At 55.4% G+C, this 22,974-nt stretch overlaps 2 protein-coding genes and 1 long non-coding RNA gene across 3 annotated transcripts in view; 2 read left to right on the forward strand and 1 right to left on the reverse strand.

Moving 5' to 3' along the window:
- THADA (THADA armadillo repeat containing) overlaps positions 1–16,810 on the forward strand; it is a 375,449-nt gene extending 358,639 nt beyond the window's left edge. Inside the window, exons 37-38 of the mRNA XM_051842959.2 lie at positions 13,691–13,860; positions 14,810–16,810. Coding sequence (XP_051698919.2) covers positions 13,691–13,860; positions 14,810–15,199 — 560 coding nt within the window. The 3' untranslated portion in view covers positions 15,200–16,810. The remainder of the gene's footprint in view (positions 1–13,690; positions 13,861–14,809) is intronic.
- Positions 12,925–14,842, reverse strand: LOC138848638 (uncharacterized). The gene is made up of 2 exons (XR_011386668.1): positions 14,719–14,842; positions 12,925–14,302 (listed from the first exon to the last, which is right to left on the reverse strand). It is a non-coding gene; the product is annotated as an uncharacterized lncRNA (long non-coding RNA).
- Positions 16,811–18,969: 2,159 nt separating the features above from the next.
- Positions 18,970–22,303, forward strand: ZFP36L2 (ZFP36 ring finger protein like 2). The gene is made up of 2 exons (XM_008254731.4): positions 18,970–19,305; positions 19,824–22,303. Exons 1-2 carry the CDS (start codon positions 19,255–19,257, stop codon positions 21,273–21,275), a joined length of 1,503 nt encoding a protein of 500 aa, XP_008252953.4. The 5' UTR covers positions 18,970–19,254; the 3' UTR covers positions 21,276–22,303.
- Positions 22,304–22,974: the final 671 nt, after the last annotated feature.

The raw sequence follows: 22,974 nt of genomic DNA on the forward strand, positions 1-22,974 counted from the left end.
CTTGCTCCCTGAATTTCTCTGATCTCAAATGTGGAGTCTGCAGTTAGACTTTGGGACCGTGCACACCCACTGCCCGCCGTACTCTCCCAGTGTGTTGAGGGGTGCTAGATGGCCCAGTGCCCTGTGCTCCTGACAGCTTTGCTGAAGTGCAAGCAGATATCAGTCATTTAATGGTTTCTTCCTGGGTCCACCTTGAACCCTGGGGAAGAAGGGAACCAGGCAGCTGACAGTGAGGGCCAAAGAAGCTTCGCAAAGAATTCAAAAGTGTTTACAGAGCTCAGGCTGATAAGAAATTCCCTGTGAGTGAACCATCGGATGGAGGACCTATCTCTCTCTCTCTCTTTCTCTCTCTCTGCCTCTCCTCTCTCTGTGTAATCCTTTCAAATAAATAAATAAATCTTTTAAAAAAAATTCCTTGTAAGAACAAAAAGTAACAGGAGGAAAATAAAGTAAGCAAAACTCAAGTGATGTCCCAGGAAGGAAAAGGAGATTTCGAGATCTGTGCCTGCAGAGCCACTGAGCCCCAGGCAGGCTGAGGAAGAGGAGGCCGATAGAAGGGGATCTCACCCCTAGAGGACTTCCCACTCTGTGGCATCGGCCTGCCCTCACTGGCTCAAGACTCAGGGTCAGTGAAGAGAAGGGAGGGGATCTGATCGGCCCCTTCCAAAAGTGCTTCGGCTAAGTAGCCACAGGAGAGAGGAAGAAGGCACAAGACACCATCCATCTGGTGTTGGAACTGACCAAGGCCCGTGAGAGGCTCAGCAGGGTGAAACCAGCCAGGAGCAGGTACAGGGGAAGGGGCTGAAGAGAGCAGGATGAGGCTGACTGCACCGTGCCCAGGAGGGACCTGACACGAGTCAGGCCAAAGGAACCCTTGCCTAGCGCAGGCCGAAGTGGGCTGGGCTGGGTCCCTTCCTTGCTCTCCAGCGCTTTTACAAAACACCGGGGCTCTGTGCTCAGGCCTTTGTTATCCTGCTCCAGATCCATCACACATGCCTTCCCCTCCCCCGCTGCGCTCAGGAGAAGGCACCAGAAGCAGCACTGCAGACTTGCGTAGCCCGAAAGGTTTAGAGGCTGCTGGGCTGCCAGCCCTCCTCCCCGGGCTGTCGTCTCAGAGCACCAGGCTGCACAGGCCTTGTTGCTTGTGGGTGATGTTTGTTCCAATCCATGCCTCCTTCCTTGGTGATTCAAAGTGAACCCCTGCAGGGACTTCTCTAAGCTTGGAGCTGAGTGCATCACTAACCTGCTGCAGTTTATCCAGCCCTTTTCAGGGAAATAGGATCCCACTGAGTAAGATGGGCATACTTTAACTCTTAGAAAATGCTTCTTTCTTTTCATTCACATTGGCTATCTCCATTTGTAAAATCAGTTCAGGGAAACTGTGTTAACCCAGAGACTTGAGGTGGGCACACATCTTAAAAATTAGTTATTTTAACTTTAAAGTTTTTTTTTTCTTTTTAATATTTATTTGAAAGGCAGAGAGATGGGAGAAGGGGGAGGGAGAGAGAGAATCTTCCTTCTGCTGATTCACTCCCCAGGTGGCCACAAGGGCTGGGGCTGGGCCAGGCTGGAGCCAGGAGCCAGGAGCTTCCTCCAGGTCTCTCACATGAGTGCAGGGGCCCAAGCATGTGGGCCATCTTCCTCTGCTTTCCCAGGCCACCAGCAAGGAGCTGGATCAGAAGTGGAGCAGCTGGGACATGAACCAGCACCCATGTGGGATGCCAGTGCTACAGATGGTGGCTTAACCCACCACACCATGGCACCAGCCCCAAAGGTTTTTTCTTTTTGTTTGCTTGTTTTTTCTTCAGTCATTTCTGTCAGAGGATTTGTTGGGATAGCTCTTCACCCAGGAAGGCTGCTTCCCCTCCTGCTCCCTCTGTCCCACATCTGCCCCTGTGGAGCCCGGAGCCTCTGGCTCCTGATGAGCATGGAAGAGTGCCTCTGGGAAGGGCTTTGATGAAGGGACTGTTCATGGTTGCGGGAAGCCTAAGCAAGATTTCTCCAATGTCGCACTGTGGACATGCCGGTGCGGTCTTGGCACTGTAGGATGTGTAACTGTGTCCCTGGCTTCTAACCCCTATATGTCCTCCAGAGATGTTTCCCTGGGGGGCGGGGGGCAGCAGCATCTCTGGTTGAGGACGTAGATGAAGGGGAGCAATAGTGATGTTGAGGTACCAGAGAGAACAGCAGGACATTGCTCCCCCACCCCCAGAGCTGAAAGGAGAGGGAATGGTGCCATGAGGAGGGGCTGCCCAGAAGAGGCTCTGGCTGTCACGGGAGAGGAAGCCAGGGCCAGAATCTGGGAGACTGCAAGAAAGAAACACCCCAAACTGCTCTGTCTTCCTGCTGTCCCGTATATCAGTGTCCCCGTGCCACCTGAGGAGTCCACCTCAAAGTGAGGTGGCTAGAAAACATGGGCCATGTGGTCCATAGGGTCAGCGTCGTGGGGCACCAGACAGGGTGGACAGGGGAGGGGGGTGGATCTGGAGGCAAATGGAAAATAATCAGTCTGTTCTTCCGTTCATCCTGGACTTTTTGGCAGCCTAGCAAAATGGTCAAGAATGTAGGCTCTCAGGGGGCTGGCGTTGTGGGGTAGTAGGTAAAGCCGCCACCTGTGATGCCCACATCCACCGGTTCATGTCCCAGCTGCTCTACCTCCGATCCACCTCCCTGCTAATGGCCTGGGAAAAGCAGTGGAGGTCTCCTGCCACTCACAGGGGAAACCCAGATGCAGTAGATCTCTCCCTCTGTGTCTCCCTTTTTCTCTGTAACTCTTTCAAATAAATAAATAAATCTTAAAAACAAAAATATAGGCTCTGGGCTCTGTCAGGCTTGGGTTTGTGTCTAGCCCTACCACTTAATACTTGTGTGATGTTGAACGAGTTACTTCTCTAATCCTCAAAACCTTGGCTGTAAAATGGTAACCACTTCTATCTTCTTATAGGACCTCACTCTTACAATCTTGCTGTTTTCCCACTGGGGAAACACAAGTCACTTCAGTCCAGTGCTAAGTGCAATCCATTGCCTGGCTGGGATCTGCTGAAAGCCCAGTGCTGTTTTGATGGACAGTCCTGGGAGAGAAAAGACGTGGGGCCCAGCCCTCCCTCACCATCTGTGAATACCTGAGCACTGCACAGATGTGAACAGAGAAAGATCCACTGAACACAGGCCCTGGGTGGGTCCTGGGCGACGGGTGGGCCTGCCAGAGGGAGAATGGCCAGTAATCAGAGCCAGGAGAGCTGGAGGGAGAGGCGGGGCCTGCACAGCAGCAAGGGAGACCATTGAGAGGATGACTGCGGTTGGGGGTCTCCGTGTCCTCACCTGTCGAGGCAGAGGGCTGGCGTGGGGTCAGCTGCATTCCTCAGTTCTCCCCCACTGAGGTCACAAACTCACCTGCCCATGGGGGCCCAGCAAGTGATGACACCTGTGCATCTCTGCGCCCTGGTGTTTGGCTGGGTTCTGCCCCAGGTGGTCTTTCTTTTAAACAATGAGTTCCAGGGCTTAAAAACAAAAGGAAGGAGGGGAGGAGGAGGGTCCACCTGGGCTGGGGAAGGTCTGGGTCTCCCTCCAGCTGTAACACTGTGGCCAGCTTGGGAGTAGAGGGAAGGGCTGGCCGTGGTCATGGAGCACAAACGGGAAGTGAGAGCGTGGGCAAGAGCCCCAGCGCTACACAGCCGCTGGCACATGGCCCAGTGCATGCTGGGACTGGGCTGCTCTTGAAAGCTCTGACTGGCACATTTGTGCTTTTTTTTATTTTCTTAAGATTTAACTTATGATTTGAAAGGCAGCATTACAGAGAGAGAGAGAGAGAGAGAGAGAGAGAGAGAGAAACAGAGAGTGAGCTTCCATCTGGTTCATTCCCCAAACAGCAGCAAAGACCAAGACTGGGCCAGGCTAAAGCCAGGAGCCAGAAGTTTCTCCCGGGTCTCCCACATGGGTGGCAGGGCCTAAGCACTTGGGACATCCTCTGCTGCTTTCCCACACACATTAGCAAGGAGCTGGATTGGAAGTGGAGCAACTAGGACTCGAGCCATTACCCATAGGGGATGCCGGCTTAACCCACTACGCCACGGCGCCAGCCCCACATTTGTTCTCCTTGGATGACATTTTTGAAGCATTCAGATAAAGAACAGAGACCAATGCCACAACACACTTGTTCCCTGACCTGAACGTCGTCCTGCTGGGTAGAAGGACCGCCCCCTCTGTCCCTCGGGATCCTGACTCCTGTGCACCCTTTTTCTCCAGTAGGGGTCATCTGGGAGCTCTTTTTGGTGGCAAAGGTTGACATGAGAGCATTTGGCCGCATGGTCATGAAGTTCACTAACGGCCTGCCTGAAACCCACCAGGCCCCAGCGGCAGAGGGTCGGGGAAGCAGGGGCAGAGGCTTCCAGGGAGAGCCCTGGCAACAGCTGTGAACGGCAGAGCCAGCAGCTGAACCAAGCTTCAGTTCCACACTGAGTCTCGTGACTAATTAAAGTACAGGCTCTCGCCCTGCTGAGGGGAAGTGAAGATGTCTACAGAAAAGACTAGAAAGAGTGAGGTTATCTGGAAACAGCCTAGTGAAACTTGAACATATTTTTACTCAGAAAGAAAAGAAATCCGAGTAACACTCAGATTCAATCAATCGCCGCCTTGGCCTCGCCAGGCCTGGCCCAGCCCCTCACAGACGTTCCTCTTCCAGGCAGGTCTGGTTTTCCTGCTACTCCAACTCCGGGCCCCTCCCTTTCAGCCCAGCCGAAGTCCTCCCACCTCGTGCCACGTGTGTGTTTTCCTTTTCCAGCCTTTCGTTCCTGCTAGTGCTGCTGTCATTCATCTCTCGTATGCCAGCGTCCTGATGCTTCTTTACTCTTGCCCACCCTCTCACTTCCCACAACAGCCTGGGCTGGACCCTGGCAAAGCCAAGAGCCTGGAACCCCATCCAGTTCTTCCACACAGGTAGCGGGGACCCAAGCACCTGAGCCATCATCTGCTGCTTCCCAGAATGCATTAGCAGGAAGCTGGATCAGAAGCAGCGTATCTGTGACTTGAGCCAGCACTCTGATCTGGGATGTGGGCATCGTAAGTGGTGGCTTAACCTGCTCTGCAGCCTTGCCCGCTTCCTCCTGACACGTATGTGTCAGCTCTGCACTCTCTGTGAGAAGGGACTGGGGGTGTTTGTCATGTGTCTCCCAGTGCTGCCTGCCAGCAGGTGGGCAATAAACCCTTGAGGGGAGATACAAGCTCGAGTTGATGAGTGAGCATCAGCTGAATGGGTGGGTGGAGAGCTGGTTGGATGACAGAGCCAGGCAAGTGCCTGACACAGGACCCTCCAGTGCTGCAAACAAGGGAGAGTTCAACCCATTGCCATTTGTGCAGTATATACTGTGCTGACTTGTTCTCCGCAGAGAGGAGACTTGAGGCAGCGGCCCTACAGAATCACACTGTGGACCTTTATTCCACAGTCTGAAATAGCTTTCAAGGTTGGCACCTGGAAAGAATCCAAGTTGGCATTTTCATTTTAATCATACCATTGAAAATGGCCCCAGGGACTGGCGTTGTGGCGCAGTGGGTTAAGCCGCCACTTGCAACGTGGGCATCCTATACTGGGGCACTGGTTCTAGTCCCAGCTGCTCCACTAACAATCCAGCTCCCTGCTAACGTACCTAGGAAGGCCACAGAAAATGGCCCACATTCTTGGGTCCCTGCTACCCTTATGGGAGACCTGGATATTGTTCTGGGCTCCTGGCTTTGGACTGGAACAGCCCAGCCATAGCGACCATTTGGGGACTGACCTGGTGGATAGAAGATCTCTCTGTGTGTCTCTCTGTCTCTGTGTCATTCTGCCTCTGAAATAAAATAAATCTTTTTTAAAAAATTAGAGAATGACCTCAGCGCCTGTGACTTAACCTGTCTACCTGCCCAGAAGTGAATGGGAACGTGGGCTGGGGGGCCAGCCCCGAGGTGGGCCCTCTGCAGGAGGTGGGAAGGAAGCAGCACAGGACAGTCAGACAGGACTAGAGCTCTCGGCAGGAGAGCCTTGCTGCCGCTGGCAGCAGCCCTGGAGGCACAGGCTGGCTCCCCCTGCCACGGTCGCTCGAGTTCTCCATTCACAAGGCTGGAAGGCCTGGGTTGCCAGTTCTAAATGTTGATTTGCTGGGTTTGCGACACGATTCCAAGTGACGGGATGTTAATCACCTGGTGCAGACGGCCAGTCAGGAGCGTCCCAGCAAACCCCACCCATTTTGAAGCTCTCCAGGAGGCTCCAGGGCACATTGCATCTTGCCGTAGCTGCATAGCCAGCAGGAAGAGGAGTCTCCGAAATTATTTATTTCCCACACTGACCTCTTCCCGCCCATCATCCCCATCCCTTGGGATCGGGGCCACGCCATTGAACACCCAATGTCCTCACTGTTGCCTACGCCGCTGAGCACTGTTCTGCTGTGTGGCCTTGCCACATCGTACTGATCCGTTCTCTGGGGGAGGGGCGTTTGAGGAGCTTCACTGTGGGCTGCCGTACCCACATCAGGTGTTTGTGTGGACACAGTTGTTCTCTCTCTTATGTTCATTCCCAGGAGCGGAATTGTTGGGGCATGCTAGGCTGAGGAACTGTGAGACTGTTTTCTAAAGAGGCTGCATCATTTTCTATTACCACCAGCATACATGTGAAGGGCCCGGTGTCTGCACACTTTTGCCAAAACTTGTCTTTTTTATTGCATTGTGGTTCTGCTTTGCATTTTCCTGAGAGTTGATGATGCCGTGCCTCTTTTCCTGTGGTTACTTGTCATTGGTATGTCTTCTCCAGAAAAGATAGTTACATCCTTTGCACACATTTTAATTCAACTGGGCTTTTAGCATTGAGTTTTAAGAGTTGTTTATGTATTCTAGACACAAGTCTCCTGTCAGATATGATTTGCAAATATTTTCTTCCCTTCTGTGAGTTGTCCTTGAACTTTGTTGATGTTACCCTTTGAAGCATAGGCATTTTGATGAAGTTCGACTTTTCTTCTGTGGTTGTATTTTCAATGTCATGCCTAAGAAACTGTTGCAAGTTTGTATGTATTTATTCTATGTTTTATTCTATTAGTTTTATAATTGTAGCTCTTACATTAGGTGTTTGATATACTTTTTTTTTTTTTTTGACAGGCAGAGTTAGTGAGAGAGAGAGAGAGACAGAAAGGTCTTCCTTTTCCGTTGGTTCACTCCCCAAATGGCTGCTACGGCTAGCGCACTGTGCCGATCCGAAGCCAGGAGTCAGGTGCTTCCTCCTGGTCTCCCATGCGGGTGCAGGGCCCAAGCACTTGGGCCATCCTCCACTGCACTCCTGGGCCACAGCAGAGAGCTGGCCTGGAAGAGGAGCAACCGGGACGGAATCTGGAGCCCCAACTGGGACTAGAACCCAGGGTGCTGGTGCCGCAGGCAGAGGATAAGCCTATTAAGCCGTGGCGCTGGCCTGATATACTTTTGTAGTGCAGAGAGATCTTCCATCTACAGGTTCATTCCCCAAATGCCCACAGCAGCCAGAACTAGGCCAGGCTGAAACCAGGAACCCAGACCTCAATCTAAGCCATTTGGAAGTGAGTAACAGGACCCTAGTAGTTGAGCCACCATCTGCTGCTTCCCAGGGTACATGGTAGCAGGAAGCGGGATTGGAAGTAGAGGAGCCAAGACTTGAACCAGCATTCTATCAAGGGATGCTGGCATGCCAAATACCTGCCCCATGTTGATGTTTGATTTGACATTTATATACGGTGTTAGGTAGGAGTCCAATTCCCTTCTTTTGCATATCTAGAACCAGTTATCCCAGCATCATTGGTTGAAAAGACTATTCTCCCCGAGCTAATTGTTTGGCATCTTTGTCAGAAGTCAGTGGGGGGTTGGCGCTATGGTGTAGTGGGCCAAGCCTCTGCCTGTGGTGTCGGTATCCCATGTGGGTACCAGTTCATGTCCTGGCTGCTCCTCTTCTGATCCGGCTCCCTGCCAATAGGAAAGTAGCAGAAGGTGGCCCAAGTGCTTGGGCCCCTGAACCCACATAGGAGGCCTGGAAGAAGCTCCTGGCTTCAGATCAATCCAGTTCCGGCCATTGCAGCCATTTGGGGAGTGAACCAGGGATGGATGACCTTTCTCTCTGTCTCCTCCTCTCTCTGTAACACTACCTGTCAAGTTAATAAGTAAAATTTTAAATCTACCTCTCAAGTAAAATAAGTAAAATTTTTTAAAAAGTCAGTTGAGGGGTGCAGTGGGTTAAGCCACTGCCAGCCATGCCAGCATCCCATACGGGTACCAGTTTGAGTCCTGGCTATTCTACTTCCATTCAGCTCCCTGCTAATGTACCTGGGAAGGCAGCAAAAGATGGCCCAAGAGCTTTGGCCCTGCCACCAACATGGGAGACCCAGATAGAATTGTAGGCTCCTAACTTTGACCTGTCCCAGCCCTGGTCATTGCAGCCAACTTTTTTTAAAAAGATTTATTTATTTACCAGAGAGGCACAGTTACAGACAGGGCCGGAGCTGGGGGGGGGGGGGGGTGTCTTCCATCTACTGGATCACTCCCCACAAAGCCACAAAGTCCGGGGCTGAGCCGATCCAAAGTCAGGAGCCAGGAGCTTCTTCAGGGTCTCGCACATGGGTACAGAGACCCAAGGACTTGGGCCATCTTCCACTGCTTCCCCAGACCATCAGCAGGGGGCTGGAGTGGAAGTGGAGCAGCTGGGACTCGAACTGGTGCCCATATGGGATGCAGGTGCCACAAGCAGATACCCAACCCACTCCGCCATAGCACCAGCCCCCATTGTAGCCATTTGCAGAGTGAACCAGTGGTTGGAAGATGTCGATCTTCCTTTCTCTCACCCCTTGATCTCTATATCTGTATTTCAAATAAATAAATAAATAAATCTTTTTTTAAAGAGGCAACTGGGGCTGGTGTAGCATAGGGGCTAAGCTGCTGCCTGCAACCTCGGCACCCCATATATGTGCATTTGAGTCTTAGCTGACCCACTTCTGATCCAGCTCCCTGCTAATGAGGCTGGGAAAGCAGCAGAGGATGGCCCAAGTGCCTGGGCCCCTGTACCCATATGGGAGACCCAGATGAAGCTCCTGGCTCCTGGCTTCAGCCTGGCCCAGCCCCAGCCATTGCAGCCATTTTGGTGTGAACCAGTAGATGGAAGATCTCCCTTTCTCTCTTCTGTAACTCTGCTTTCAAATAAACAAACTAGATATTTAAAAAAAAAAAAAAAAAAAAAAAAAACACAGCTGACCATAAACGTGAGGGTTTGTTTCTCACCTCTCAGTGCCATTGTTTGTCTTCTCTCTTCTGTTGATTTATATCGATCTTTATGCCAGTACCGCACTGTCTTGGTCGCTATAGCCTTGTAGTAAGTTTTGAAGTCAGGAAGCTGAGCCCTCCAGGATCGTTTCGGCTATTGTGGATGCACAGCAGATTCCTGAACACATGTGCTGCTTTCCTGTCTCCCTGATGGACCAGTCAGCCTGCGAGGGCCTGGCTGGCCTGCATGGTTCAGTCCAACATTCCTTCACACATCACTGGGCCAGGAGAGATCAAGGCTGTTCTGGCTGGGCTGCCCTCACCCAGGGCAAGGTAGGAGAGGGACCTTGGTGGCATGCACCTAGTCCCTCCAACAAGAGATCGGAACCCAACTATTCCTTCTTCCCCTGCCGCCCCAAAACACTCCAGCTTTCCCTCCTCCTCGTCCTCAGCCCGCAGGGGGAGCGTTTACAATAGTGAACACTCCATACAGATCCCCTGCTTGCAGCCAGGCACCAGCTCATCCCATCGCTCTCCTGCCCCTTCCAAAACGATGCCGGAACGGGGCTGGCTGTCCTGTCAGATGGGCCTTCCCAGCGCCAGCCCTGGTGACCCTGGGTATGCATTTTGTGGTTTTTTTCAATATTGATTTATTGATTTGAAAGAGCATCAGAGGGAGTTGGGGGAGGGGGAGCGCGAGTGCACTTTAATTTGCTGATTCACTCTCCAAATGGCCACAACAGCCAGGTCTGGGCCACACTGAAGCTGAAGCCAGGAGCCAGGAACCCCATCCGGATCTCCCACAATGGTGGCACGGCCCGAGTTCCTGGGCCATCATCCATTGCCTTCCCAGGCAGTTAGCAGGGAGCTGGATCAGAAGCAGATGCCAGGGGCTGGCACTGTGGCATGGCAGGACAAGCCTCCACCTGCGGCGCCAGCATCCCATAGGGGATGCAGGGTCCCAGCTGCTCCACTCTGATCCAGCTCTCTGCTGTGGCCTGGGAAAGCAGTAGAAGATGATCCAAATGCTTGGGCCCCTGTACCTGCGTGGGAGACTGGAAGAAGCTCTTGGCTTTGGATCAGCCTAGCTCTAGTCATTGCAGCCATCTGGGGAGTGAACCAATGGATGGAAGACCTGTCTCTCTGTCTCTCCCTCTCTCTGTCTGTAACTCTGCCTCTCAAGTAAATAAATAAATCTTAAAAAAAAAAACAAAAAAAAAGGTGGATGCCAGCATTGCAAGTGGCGGCTTAACCCGCCGCACCACTGGTGCCCCTCCCTGTTCTTTATGCACCCAGCATGTCCTGAGCTGCAGGCACTAATTCTGCTGGTGGATGAAACTTTTCTTCTTCCCTACAGAGCTTTCAACCTTTGTCTTCAGAAAATTTATTAAAAAAAAAAAAAATGTGGGCGGTGGGGAGTGAATCAGAGGGTAGGTTTTTCTGTAAGGTCTCAAAGCAGCTGACCTACTGAAGGTTCCACAATCTAAGGGCTGATAGCTTGGATCTTTTTTCAGAACATGACTAAAATGACTAAAAGGGATAAAATCAATCCTGACTTCAACTCCAAGGGTGCTGCAGGCTGAGGGGTGGCAGGCAGGCAGGCCCTGGGACGGTCTCCACTAACACGGCTTCCACACTGGCTACATGAGGACACCTCCCACACAGGGTAGGGACCCAGTGAGAGTCAAGTGTGTGTATCATCAACAGTGGTGCCAGTCACTATTCACGGAGCACGTTCGCCGTGCCAGTCCCCATGCTAATGCCTAAATTAAATCAAGTGGGATAAAAGAAAATATGTCATCATCTCCAGACCCATAAACAAGTATGTTTTGAGCATCTTCTGCCTGTTGAATCCTCTTTTCAGTTCTCTGGGGGTTTGAAAGAGGTCACTGGATTTAGACCCATCTCCCCATACAGATTCTCAGCCAATTAAGAGCCACACAGATGAGTCGGGTGGTGGTTGTCTTGTAGGCAAAGGCCTGGCCAACACATAGCTCAGGTCTAAGCCAAAATGCACCTGCACCTCTCCACCCCCCACACCCTCCTCCTCTTCCTCTTCCCCGGGTTAAATCCCGGTTCCTGGCTGCAGAGTTAGTAGCAGGGAGTACAGGGACACTAAAGGGCAGGGATCCTGGGGGATTTATCTGTGCCTCTGACGGTCATGAAATCAGTCGTTTTGGCTGCTTACATGAAGCTAGGTTCTGCTTTGCGGCCTCTAACTTGTCCTGGCCCCGCTGCAGGATCACCAACCCTGCTTATCTCACCATGAAAACCTGCGTCTGCGGTGGTGATGCTCATTCTCCAAATCTGAGCTCTGCATGCACCACGAAGCTTATTAACAATTCTGTTTTCTTTAGTAGCCACTTTTTTCTTATTTGAAAAGCAAAGGGACAGAGAGAGAAATTCCATCTGCTGGTTCACTCCCCCAGTGCCCACAACAGCTGAAGCTCAGCCAGGCTGAAGCCAGGAGCCAGGAACTCCAACCAGGTCTCCGATGTGGGTGGCAGAAACCCAAGCGCTTGGGCCATTGTCGGCCTCCCAAGCACATAAGCAGGAAGTTGGATCAGAAGCGGAGGTGGGACTCAATCCCAGGCACTCCAGCATGGGATGTGGGTGTCCCAAGCTGCAGCTCTCCACAGCACCTGCCCTGCTTAGAGTTCTGTGATTGCACACAAATCAGTTAGCCTTTCTGAGCCCTAGATTCCTTAGCTGTACAGTGGGGGTGGCAATTCTGCACTCAGAGAATGTTGGAAAGATTGGAGATGGAGCAGTGATTCAAAACCCAGCACCTCCTGGGCCCTCAGCGGGGCCACCCTCAGCAGCCTGATTCAGCACCCTAGAGGGCTGCGCCTTCTGTTGCACACTTTCAGCCTTCCCTGCCTATGCTGAGCCGGTCTCCTTGGGGGCCAGATGGTCAGGAACGCGGCCGCGAGCTGAAGTGGGAAATGCGGAGTCAGGAGAGCTGAGGGCTGAACAGAAGTGTGTGATCGAAAGGCAGGCACTGGAGGGGCCGGCGCCGTGGCATAGTGGGCTAAGCCTCTGCCTGCAGTGCCAGCATCCCATTTGGGCTCCAGTTTGAGTCCCGGCTGCTCCACTTCCAATCCAGCTCTCTGCTATGGCCTGGGAAAGCAGTGCAAGATGGCCCAAGTGCTTGGGCCCCTGCACCCGTGTGGGAGACCTGGAAGAAGCTCCTGGCTCCTGGCTTCGGATCAGCAAAGCTCCAGCTGTTTTGGCCATCTGGGGAGTGAACCAGCGGATGGAAGACCTTTCTGTGTCTCCCTCTCTCTCTCTGTAACTCCACCTCTCAAATAAATAAATTAAATCTTTAAAAAATAAAAATTAAAAAGAAAGGCAGCTGTTGGGGCAGGAGGAGCTGTTGCAGCCCGTTGTCTGAGTGAGGGGATTCCAGGCCTCCTCCAGGTTGGGATGGCAGGGGCAGGGTTGTAAGCGGAAATGTCAACACCCTAAGCCTTCCTACAAACCCATATTTAGGACTGCCTAGGGCCGGTGGTGAAATCAGCAATGGTTTCCCCAAGGCGCCCCACTTCCTCTTTCTGCACCCCACTCCTACTCTGTTGGTGGATTCAGGCCAGGACAGAGGGCAGCAGAACACGAGCCTCACCCAGTCTCCCGGCTGCTTCTGTAGAGTCCGCGAGCTACAAATAGCTCATTTCTTCAGTGGTTGAGAAAATCAAAAGAATATTATTATTTTGGGGCACATGAAATTCAAATTGCAGTGTCGGCAATCAAGTGAGCTTGGAACCCAGCCACACCCGTCCTTGTACGGATTGGCTGCGGCTGCTTTGGGCCGAGTTGAGGAGGTGTCTCAGACCTCGTGGCCTTCCAGGTCCTAAATGGATTGAGGACGGGCTGCATATACAGTGGCGGTCCCACCGAAGTCTGCAGCCTGGTGACACTGCGGCCGTCTAGTTTGTGTTCGTGGGCTCGGTGACATTCACACAATGACAAATCGCCTCACAGTGTGTTTCTCAGAGCGTATCCCAGTAGTTAAGCAAGGGATGATTCGTCCTGACTCTCAGGCCCTGTAAAGAGAAGTAAGCGCATGCTCTGCTCTAAGATGTTAGAGATTCAACGTGATATGTGCCCAGAAGGGTCTGTTTTCCAAGGAGGGGGCCACCCAGTGGGATGGGCAAGAGCAACGAGATGCTGGCGGGGAGGGTTCCCCATGAAGGGTGGCGGGGAGAGGGCTGTGTGGGCCCACAGGTGGGGCTGCTCTGTCCACACTGAGATGGGGGTCACAGAGACGGTGGGCTTCAGGCCTGTGACTCCCTCTAGCTGTGTAGACAGCAGGACTCAGGGCACTGAGACTCCCTGCCCCAGCTTCCCTGCTTGGCTGGTGGCAGTGAGTCCCAGAGCCCCGTGGGCCCCGTGGGCCCCGTGGGCTGGTCCTGAGCAGCACCACCACTGCTCCCCTGTCTCCTGTCTGCAGAATTCGCCTTCTGCCAAGTGGACGCCTCCATCGCTTTGGCCCTGGCCCTGGCTGTCCTGTGTGACCTGCTCCAGCAGTGGGACCAGCTGGCTCCTGGACTGCCCATCCTGCTGGGGTGGCTTTTGGGAGAGGGTGACGAGCCCGTGGTCTGTGTGGAGAGCACAGATCAGGTAAGCCCGGGGTCTCGGGGCAGGGTGGCAGGGCTCGCCCAGTGAGCTTGTGAAAGTGTGCTTTGGGACACTTAGCACCAGCGGGGACGTCACCTGCCGGGCGCTGCTGTGGGTGCTGGGCACGCTGCCATGCTGCTTTGGAGGGTTCAGATCAGCCAGGGGAGAGAACTCTGGAAGAAGCCCCTTGGACATGGGAGTTTAGTTACAGAGGCTTACTAGTGGGTGTGAGTTAGCCAGGGCCACCCCCACAGTTAGGCCTGAGAGTGGCGTGCTCAGGGGCCTCCCAGGGACTTGCTGCTTGGAGAAAACGATGAACCCCTTCTCTGGAGGCACGCGGGGGCAGTCCCGGGGAAACGCAGCCCGGGAGCCAGAATCCACGGCCACCAGTGGCCGACTCAGCTGGCCTTCTTGTCACCCTGCAGGCCAGCAGTTCAGAGGCAACCTGTTAGGGGAAATGCAGAGCCGTGATAAAGCGTTTGTGATAAAACCACCTTGAAAGGCTGCGGCCTCACAGCGACCCGGCCCCACGCGCAGACCGGGCTCTCGTGTTGGGCGATCCTGCGCTCATCACACTGCCGCCGGGCTTTCCCTCTTCCCTGCCTCTCGGATGGCCCAGGGCTCACTCCCTGCCCGGAGCTGCCCAGAGCCCCCTCGCCACATCAGGCCCCCAAAACACCTTGGCTTTGAACCACAAACACATCCTTATCAAAGGTCATGTTAAGTCTGGGGGAAATTCCTCTGTGTCGGAGCGGCACAGCAAGTGAAAATAGAAGGTGGCCTTCAAGGCTGCAAGTGGCGCACACGTGTGGGTGTGGACGGGCCACAGTGGGCCCTCTGGCAGCTGGGGGAGGGGCATACCTCTTGGGCATCTGGCAGAGCTTGGCTGGTCCGGCCTGGGCTTGTCACCACTCCCTGGATGACTGCTCTCGGGTGTTTTCGTCGGATGTAGGTGGAAGACGACCACCTGTTCGAGAAGGCGGAGGTCAACTTCTGGGCCGAGCCCCTGATGTTTGTGAAGCATCTCTGCGAGCACCTCCACAGTCTGCTCTCCAAGACCGGCTGGCGCCCCCCCAGCCCCGACTGGCTGTGTCACCTGCGGGGGACGCTGTCGGGGCAGCGCCAGCTCCTGGCCCAGCTCTTCAGAGAGCTCCCGCCCGCTGCAGAGTTTCGGAAGACAGTGGAGTTCAGCAGACTGCGTGTTCAGGAGGAGAGGACTTTGGCTGGCCTGAGGCTGCTGGCCTCTCTGGCCGGGCAGGGAGGAGACCCCCAGCTCCCGGGGCTGCGGGAGCCCCCGCAGAGGCGAGTCAGTGGACCCTCCCGGGAACAGAAAGGGTGTTGAAGAGAAGAGACAGGGGGCCGGGGGTGCCTGTTGGAAACGTGTTGAACAGAAAGCTGGTTTTTCTCCGCTCCAGGCCTGGCCCACTTCCGTGGCTGGTCCAGTGTTCCGTGGCTTCTTTCTTACTGAGGAGTGTTCCCTCAGTTCATTCATCCCAGGCAGCCTCGTTTATTGCAGCTACTGTAGGAAGTGAGGCTGCCCCGCTGAATCTTTCCTCTGTTCCCAGGTGCAGGCCACCTGCAGGCCTGCGGGAGCCTCTTCCGTCCCCCGGGGCCTCTAACATCCAAGCGTAGCCACCCAGCATTTCTGTGAATCGACTACACAGAACTGAGTTCTAACACACCCATGAGCCCCGCCGCCCCTTCTGGCTGTTTGTAGGCGCTGGAGTCGTTGGCAAACAGCCCAATTGGTCAGGTTTCTAAATTTTATTCCATTTTAGCAAAGTAGAAATATGTTCCACATGTTGGATCCTGGGAGAATTAAGTAAGGATCAACCTCATAGAAATAATTTTGTTTTTATTGTCTGCATGTATAAGTCCTGCAGTGACCTACACATTCCATCCTAATTATTCAAAGAGCCATTGAGAGCTCCCCTAACCACCCCCACCCCATACCTATGCGAATGCTAGGAAACCTGACTTTGGCACGCGGTGAAAGCAAATTGGAAGGAACCTGGAGAAAGAGAGCCAGAGTAAAGAACTCAATGCCTATACTGTGTACCATCATTTGTTTGGTGGCAACAAGAACGATTCCCATCTAAGACCCGGGGAAACACAGTTCTCCATTGCACTGATCTGTTCTGAGAAACCTTAGGGTTTTCTGTTTTTCCAAGTCCAGCCCAAGCACTCTTCCTGACACAGCCAGCAGGTGGCGCTCTTGCATACTTTTTGCTGCTGCTCTTTTTTCCTTAATCTATAATTTCAGAGTAAATGTTTCCCACAGGCTGTTATCTTGAAATGCATAGCTTAGATGGGCCATAGCTTCATCCACATTCATTTTCAGCCTAGGTATCTGAAAAGGCCATTTTGCTCATAGCCTATAAACCAGTTCAAGGTTTTAGGGTCTGTAAATATTTTTAAGTACTTCTCAGAGGGGAGGTCATTTCAAAGGATCTTTTTGTATGAGGGTCTGACGGTGCACGTTAGAGAAGAGGGATTTTCACATGTCCGTCTCCTGCGGCAGAAAAGGTGATGTCTCGAGTGTAATCTGTCTCTGGAAGAAGCTCGCTGCCACTGACATGCAGCCAAGGCCGAAGCACAAAGGCCTCCGCAGCAGGGCAGGAAGAAAGTTAACTCAGCGCCAGAGTCCTGTCCTAAAGCGAACAGGAAACTCCCTGGCTGGTTTTGCAACCAGGCAGCCCCAAATGTGTTTTTTTGTGATCCTGAAATAATTACCTAGCTAGGCATCTGTGTAGCCCACACCTGATGGAAAGTTGCCAACCTCACACTTTTCTGTTCTAAGACCTGCCTGGTGAGAAGTCAGGGCCTTAGTGGCGTGACGTGGTGATAAGCACGGGAGAATAATGACGAACCCGGCCCAGCAAAGCCCAGCTCACTGGAAAAGGCCAGTGCTCCTGTTTTCTCCATTTCAAGTGAAATAAAAGCAGTTACATAACGATGGGAGTATTTTGTACACGCAGGTACTCCGTACCAAAGCATGTTCCTACCATGTTTACATGTCGTCCCCAGAATCCTGCCACCACGTCTGCAGAGTGGGTGTTCTCGCTGCTGCGGCCTGGGAATTACCCCCGATTTTGATCTCTGCTGGCTGCAGCCAGCCTCGAAGGCAGGAGGAACAGATGTTCCCACTGGTTTTGTATCTGAAATCTTGTTGCTCCCCTAACGGCAGTGGTTAGGGGAAAGGCTGTTTTACACTTTGCTGATGCATTCCCCAGGAGAAACAGAAGGCGGACAGGCTCTGGAGGCCACCAGACAAAGCTCAAAACAGGGCCAGCCCTCGCCCAGCCACGTGGGGCAGCTCTCACCTCTCCCACGTCTCTGCCTGCCCCTGGCTCCAAACTCTAGGGGCCAGGACTTGGGTGCTCGCCCCGCTCCCCAGCTCCGCCACACTCACTATTCTGAGGACCCCCACCCACAGGGCCTGGCTTCCTCTTTATGCTTTGTCACTTTCATGCATAAGATGGCTTGTACTTGTTTTATCTTTTAGACACCTTCGCAGATACCTCATTTGCACCTTGACAAAAGGTGAGAGGTGAGAAAAGCATGCATTTTATCTTGAGTTTTACAAGCAAGGAAACCCAAGCACCAACTCGCCATGTGATTCGCTCAAGACCACATGCCGGGGGGTGGGGGGGCTAAACTCCAGCCCTACCCTGGACTCTAGCTCCCTGGGCAGGGAGGGGAGCAGAGCATGGGGAAGGCACACAGGGCCCTGAGCGACCCGCCTAGCTCGTTTTGTTCCAGGTTAACTGACACAATGATCACCAAAAGGAACGAACTTAGTGCGGACACAGCAAGTGGGGAGATCCACTCGGGGAGGGGTGGGGGCCAGGTAAACTTCCTTCCCTGAGCGCCCTGGACCTTCCAGCTAAGCGCGGCTGGGGTGCAGGCTGCCAGGTGGACGACAGCGCGGGCCTGGCCCCAGCTTTTTGGCAGCCAGTGCAGACTGAGCGAGAAGGTGCTTTCAGTGGCTTTCGCCTCTCGGCGCTGCGGGCGGGTGTCTGCCCCGTACCCAAACAGGGACGGCGCACCCTTCGGCAAACCGCATTTCTCAGTGCAAACTGTTGGGGCGTGGAGCTGAAGAGCGAAGGGGGTGCCCCACCGGGGCCGCAGGTCTGGCTCGGCCGGGGATGGGAAGTGGCCTGGAGCGCGCGACAGGCCCAGACTGCGCTGGGCGCGGACCCTCGGCGGCCGCGGCACCCCCAACGCCCCGGGAGGCCGGCGGGAAGCTACCTCCGCGCCTGCACGGCTCACCCAGCTTCTCCCCGCGTCCTCCGAGTCCGCTCCCCCGCCCGGGACGCCCCGCGCCACTCCACGCCTTTGGCCCCGGCTCAAGGTCTTGTGATGTGATTAGCAAAGCCAGCGCCTTGTCCTCAGACACTCAGCCCTGCCCGGCAGGCCCCGGCGCTCCAGCCCTGTTTACTGAGCCTGGGCGGGGAGAGGGGCGGAGAAACCAGCTCGGGAGCCTCCGGGCAAGACGGCGGCCGGCCGCCCGCGTGGCCGCTGCCGCCCCCACCCCCAACGCGTCGCTCCACGTGCAGCCCGGCCGGAGCCCCCGCCCTCCGTCCTGAGCACCCTTTGCAAACCAGACGGGCCTCGCGGACGGTTGGCAAGATTCGCGCATTTTGCAATTCCCGCGCCCAACACAAAACCCAGAGTAGCAGATAATAACTTGGCAAATCCGCCTCGCAGGAGCGGGCGGGGACAGACCCGTCCAGGACTGCAGAGCCCTGATCACGTTACACGTGCTGGGGCTTTCCACCACGGCAGCCCCAGCAGAGGGCGAGAGCCGCGTCCGCCGGCCGCCACCCACCCAGCAGCACCCAGCCCGGCCGAGCTCTCCGTGCCGCCCCGGGCGCCCCGGCGGCCGGCCCCGCCCCGAAGTCTCCCCGCTCCCTCCCCCCTCCGGAGGAAAAAAATTGGCGGCGGCCAATGGGAAGCCGGGAAGGCGCCTGACGTCCGCGAGCCGGCGGGCGGCGTTGCCTGGAGACCCCGGCGGGGTCAGCGCGGTGTCCCCGCCCCCCGCGCGCCCGCCCCGCCGCGGCCGGGCGCGCGGGCTCTATATAGGGCGCGCGCTCGCGGGCCGCCGAGTTCCAGCAGTCCGCGAGCTGCCGTCGGCTCCGCGCGGGGGGCGGGCCGGCACCCCGGGGCGCGGAGGAGCGCGCTCTGCTTCCCTCTCCTCTTCCCCCCCGCCCCGCTCCGCACTCCAGGGCAGCCCCTGCCCGGTCCGCGCCGCTTCTCCGCTCGCCCCGCGGCAAACTTTCGGCCCCTGCCCGCCCCTCGCCCGTTATTCGTCGTGGCTCGAGGCCGGCCGCGCCGCCCCGAGGGCTCCTCCCGACCTCCCCGCCTGCGGCTCCGACCATTACGGGACCCAGAAACATGTCGACCACACTTCTGTCCGCCTTCTACGACATCGACTTCTTGTGCAAGGTACGCGGGGCAGCAGGGAGGGAGAGGCGGGCGCGCGGGCCAGCGGAGGCCCCGGGCCGTCTCGGACGTGGCGCGTCTGCCGCCCCCGCGTCGGGGCGACCCCTCCGCGCCGTGACTTTCCCGGCGGGGAAGAGTCCCGCCGCTTGCAGCCGGGTGTGCTCGAGCCTTGTGGGCGGGGAGGAGCCGGCGGCGGCCACGCTGCCCGGGGCTTCCCGGACGGTGTTTGCGCCGCCCACCCGGCGGCCCGCGGGCTGCAGATCACATGTCGGAGCCCAGCGCGGCCAGGCTGGGCGGCCTCCGCCCTCGCCGGCCTTGCTCGCAAACTTGCTGCTCTTTTGCGCGTGTGTACGGGTGGAGGAGGGCGGAGGCCGAGGCGAAGCCTGCAAAAAAAAAAAAAAAAAAAAAATGGGGCGAAAAGGAGCTGGGAAAGAAGAAGCCAGAGGTTGGGGCTGACTGTGCAGCTAGCCTCCCCGTCCGTCTTTTCATCCCTTCCCCGCTCGCTCTCCCCTCCCCGGCAGACGGAGAAATCCCTGGCCAACCTCAATCTGAACAACATGCTGGACAAGAAGGCGGTGGGGACGCCCGTGGCCGCCGCCCCCACCTCGGGCTTCGCGCCGGGCTTCCTCCGACGGCACTCGGCCAGCAACCTGCACGCCCTGGCGCACCCCGCGCCGAGTCCCGGCAGCTGCTCGCCCAAGTTCCCGGGCGCCGCTAACGGCGGCAGCGCGGCGGCCGGTGGCCCGGCCTCCTATGGCACCCTCAAGGAGCCGTCGGGGGGCGGCGGCGGCGGCACGGCCCTGCTCAACAAGGAGAACAAATTCCGGGACCGCTCGTTCAGCGAGAACGGCGAGCGCAGCCAGCACCTCCTGCACCTGCAGCAGCAGCAGCAGCAGCAGCAACAACAGAAGGGAGCCGGCGGCTCCCAGATCAACTCGACCCGCTACAAGACCGAGCTGTGCCGGCCCTTCGAGGAGAGCGGCACGTGCAAGTACGGCGAGAAGTGCCAGTTCGCGCACGGCTTCCACGAGCTGCGCAGCCTGACGCGGCACCCCAAGTACAAGACGGAGCTGTGCCGCACCTTCCACACCATCGGCTTCTGCCCCTACGGGCCGCGCTGCCACTTCATCCACAATGCCGACGAGCGGCGGCCCGCGCCGTCGGGGGGCGCCTCCGGGGACCTGCGCGCCTTCAGCGCGCGCGATGCGCTGCACCTGGGCTTCGCGCGGGAGCCGCGGCCCAAGCTGCACCACAGCCTCAGCTTCTCGGGCTTCCCGTCGGGCCACCACCAGCCCCCGGGGGGCCTCGAGTCGCCGCTGCTGCTGGACAGCCCCACGTCGCGCACGCCGCCGCCGCCCTCCTGCTCCTCGGCCTCGTCCTGCTCCTCCTCGGCCTCCTCCTGCTCCTCCTCGGCCTCGGCGGCCTCCACGCCCTCGGGCGCCCCGACGTGCTGCGCCTCGGCGGCGGCAGCGGCGGCCGCGGCCGCGCTGCTCTACGGCTCCGGGGGCGCCGAGGACCTGCTGGCCACCGGCGCGCCCTGCGCCGCCTGCTCGGCCGCCTCGTGCGCCAACAACGCCTTCGCCTTCGGCCCGGAGCTGAGCAGCCTCATCACGCCGCTCGCCATCCAGACCCACAACTTCGCCGCCGCCGCCGCGGCCGCCGCCTACTACCGCAGCCAGCAGCAGGGCCTGGCGCCCCCCGCGCAGCCCCCGGCGCCGCCCAGCGCGCCCCTCCCCGCCAGCGCCGCGGCCGCCGCGCCGCCCTCGCCGCCCTTCGCCTTCCAGCTGCCGCGCCGCCTGTCCGAGTCGCCGGTGTTCGACGCGCCCCCCAGCCCCCCGGACTCGCTCTCGGACCGCGACAGCTACCTGAGCGGCTCCCTGAGCTCGGGCAGCCTCAGCGGCTCCGAGTCCCCCAGCCTGGACCCCGGCCGCCGCCTGCCCATCTTCAGCCGCCTCTCCATCTCCGACGACTGAGGCAAGAGGGCGCCAGTGAGGAGGAGGAGGAGGAAGGGAAGGCCGCCGTGGGGGAGCTGGAGGGCGGCGGGGCCGAAGGCCGCAGGCCCGACCCGAGAGCCTGGACTCGAACTGTGTGCGGGGAGGGGTCCGCACTCCTCCCCCCCGCCTTTCGGTTTCCTCTTTTTTTTTATAATTATTATTTTTATTATTATTATTACCAAGTTTTCAAGTCTTGTTGAGCAACAAAAAGCCAACGAACTTTTTGTATGGATGAACAAAATGCAACAGGGCAGTTGTGATGCGAATAGAACAAAAAAAGCCAAACCTTTGAAACTCTTTTAGGTCTCCGGTGAGACTGGGACTCACGTCCGCCCAGCACAGCAGCTGCCAGCCACCATTCCAGTCCTCACTTGAAATGCGGCGGGTCCGGTCCGGATGCAGACCCCTGCCTGGAACGGGGGCCGCCAGCCACCACCTTGCTAACCTATGGGCTTTTAGAATCCAGTATTTCTGCCAAGAATATGCCTTGATAGGAGCCCTCATAGTTTCGTTTCGTTTCTTTCTTTGTTTTTTTTTTTTAACATAGTTAGGCGTACATCTGGGGGAAGAAAACAAACCCTTGCATTCCAAAGTTTCATACTGGTTACTGGGTTCATTGCCACCACTTAGTGGATGTTTAGTTTAGAACCATTGCTGTCTGCTCTCTGGAAGTCGTGGGCAGAGCTTAGTTTGTAATCGTTGGGGAATAACTGCTGAATTTTTAGCTGTTTTGAGTTGATTCGCACCACTGCACCACAACTCATGAAAAAAAAACTATTTAACTTATTTATTATCTTGTGAAAAGTATACATTGAAAATTTTGTTCATACTGTATTTATCAAGTATGATGAGAAGCAATAGATATATATTCTTTTATTATGTTAAATTATGATTGCCATTATTAATCGGCAAAACGTGGAGTGTATGTTCTTTTCACAGTAATATATGCCTTTTGTAACTTCACTTGGTTATTTTATTGTAAATGAGTAAAACAAATCTTAATTTAAGAGATTGTATGTAATATTTATTTCATTAATTTCTTTCCTTGTTTACGTAAATTTTGAAAGATTGCATGATTTCTTTACAGAAATCTATGTTGATGCTGTGGAAGTAGTTTGAGGACTATCTTAGGAGTTTTCTTAGAATGTATAATGGTTGTAGCCCATCCAAGTTTATAGAAAAAAAAAATGACCATGCTTTGCAATCAGGCTTAAGTGTGGCATGCTTTTTTTCTAATTCCACCTTTATAAACTAGCAAAAAAAAAGTATTTTGTTTGCTTGTTTCACCACTTCTACTGTGACACTCTGGAGTATACAGACATGTAGCAATAATGGGGGGGGGGGGTAGTCTCAGTGCCTTCGAAAGGGCCCGAACTTGCCTTAAATCTTCCTCAACCAAATAAGTATTTTGTTAGTGCTTGAGAATCTGAATGTAGGATGGGTTCAACTGCACAAAAGGAAGAGATCTTTACCACTTTTTTTATAGAGATACAAAGAGGCCACCTCTTAGCGCTGAAATGATATCTAGTACATGAATATGCCTTGTTTGATTACAGAAAATTCCAAAACTTGTACTATTCTATTTTTTTCCGTGTAGAAGGGCAGGGACGTTTCCCGAGCCTTCGTGGACAGCGGATGAATGGGCGGTCGCTCTAGTGTGTGTAGGTACAGGTGGCTG

This window comes from Oryctolagus cuniculus, chromosome 2, assembly GCF_964237555.1.
Source record: "Oryctolagus cuniculus chromosome 2, mOryCun1.1, whole genome shotgun sequence".
In the NCBI taxonomy this organism is placed as follows: Eukaryota; Metazoa; Chordata; class Mammalia; order Lagomorpha; family Leporidae; genus Oryctolagus; species Oryctolagus cuniculus.

Coding starts and splice junctions, on each gene's coding strand:
- ZFP36L2 (XM_008254731.4), top strand. CDS start 19,255: ATGTCGACCACACTTCTGTCCGCCTTCTACGACATCGACTTCTTGTGC. Junction 19,306..19,823: donor ACATCGACTTCTTGTGCAAG/GTACGCGGGGCA, acceptor CCTCCCCGGCAG/ACGGAGAAATCCCTGGCCAA.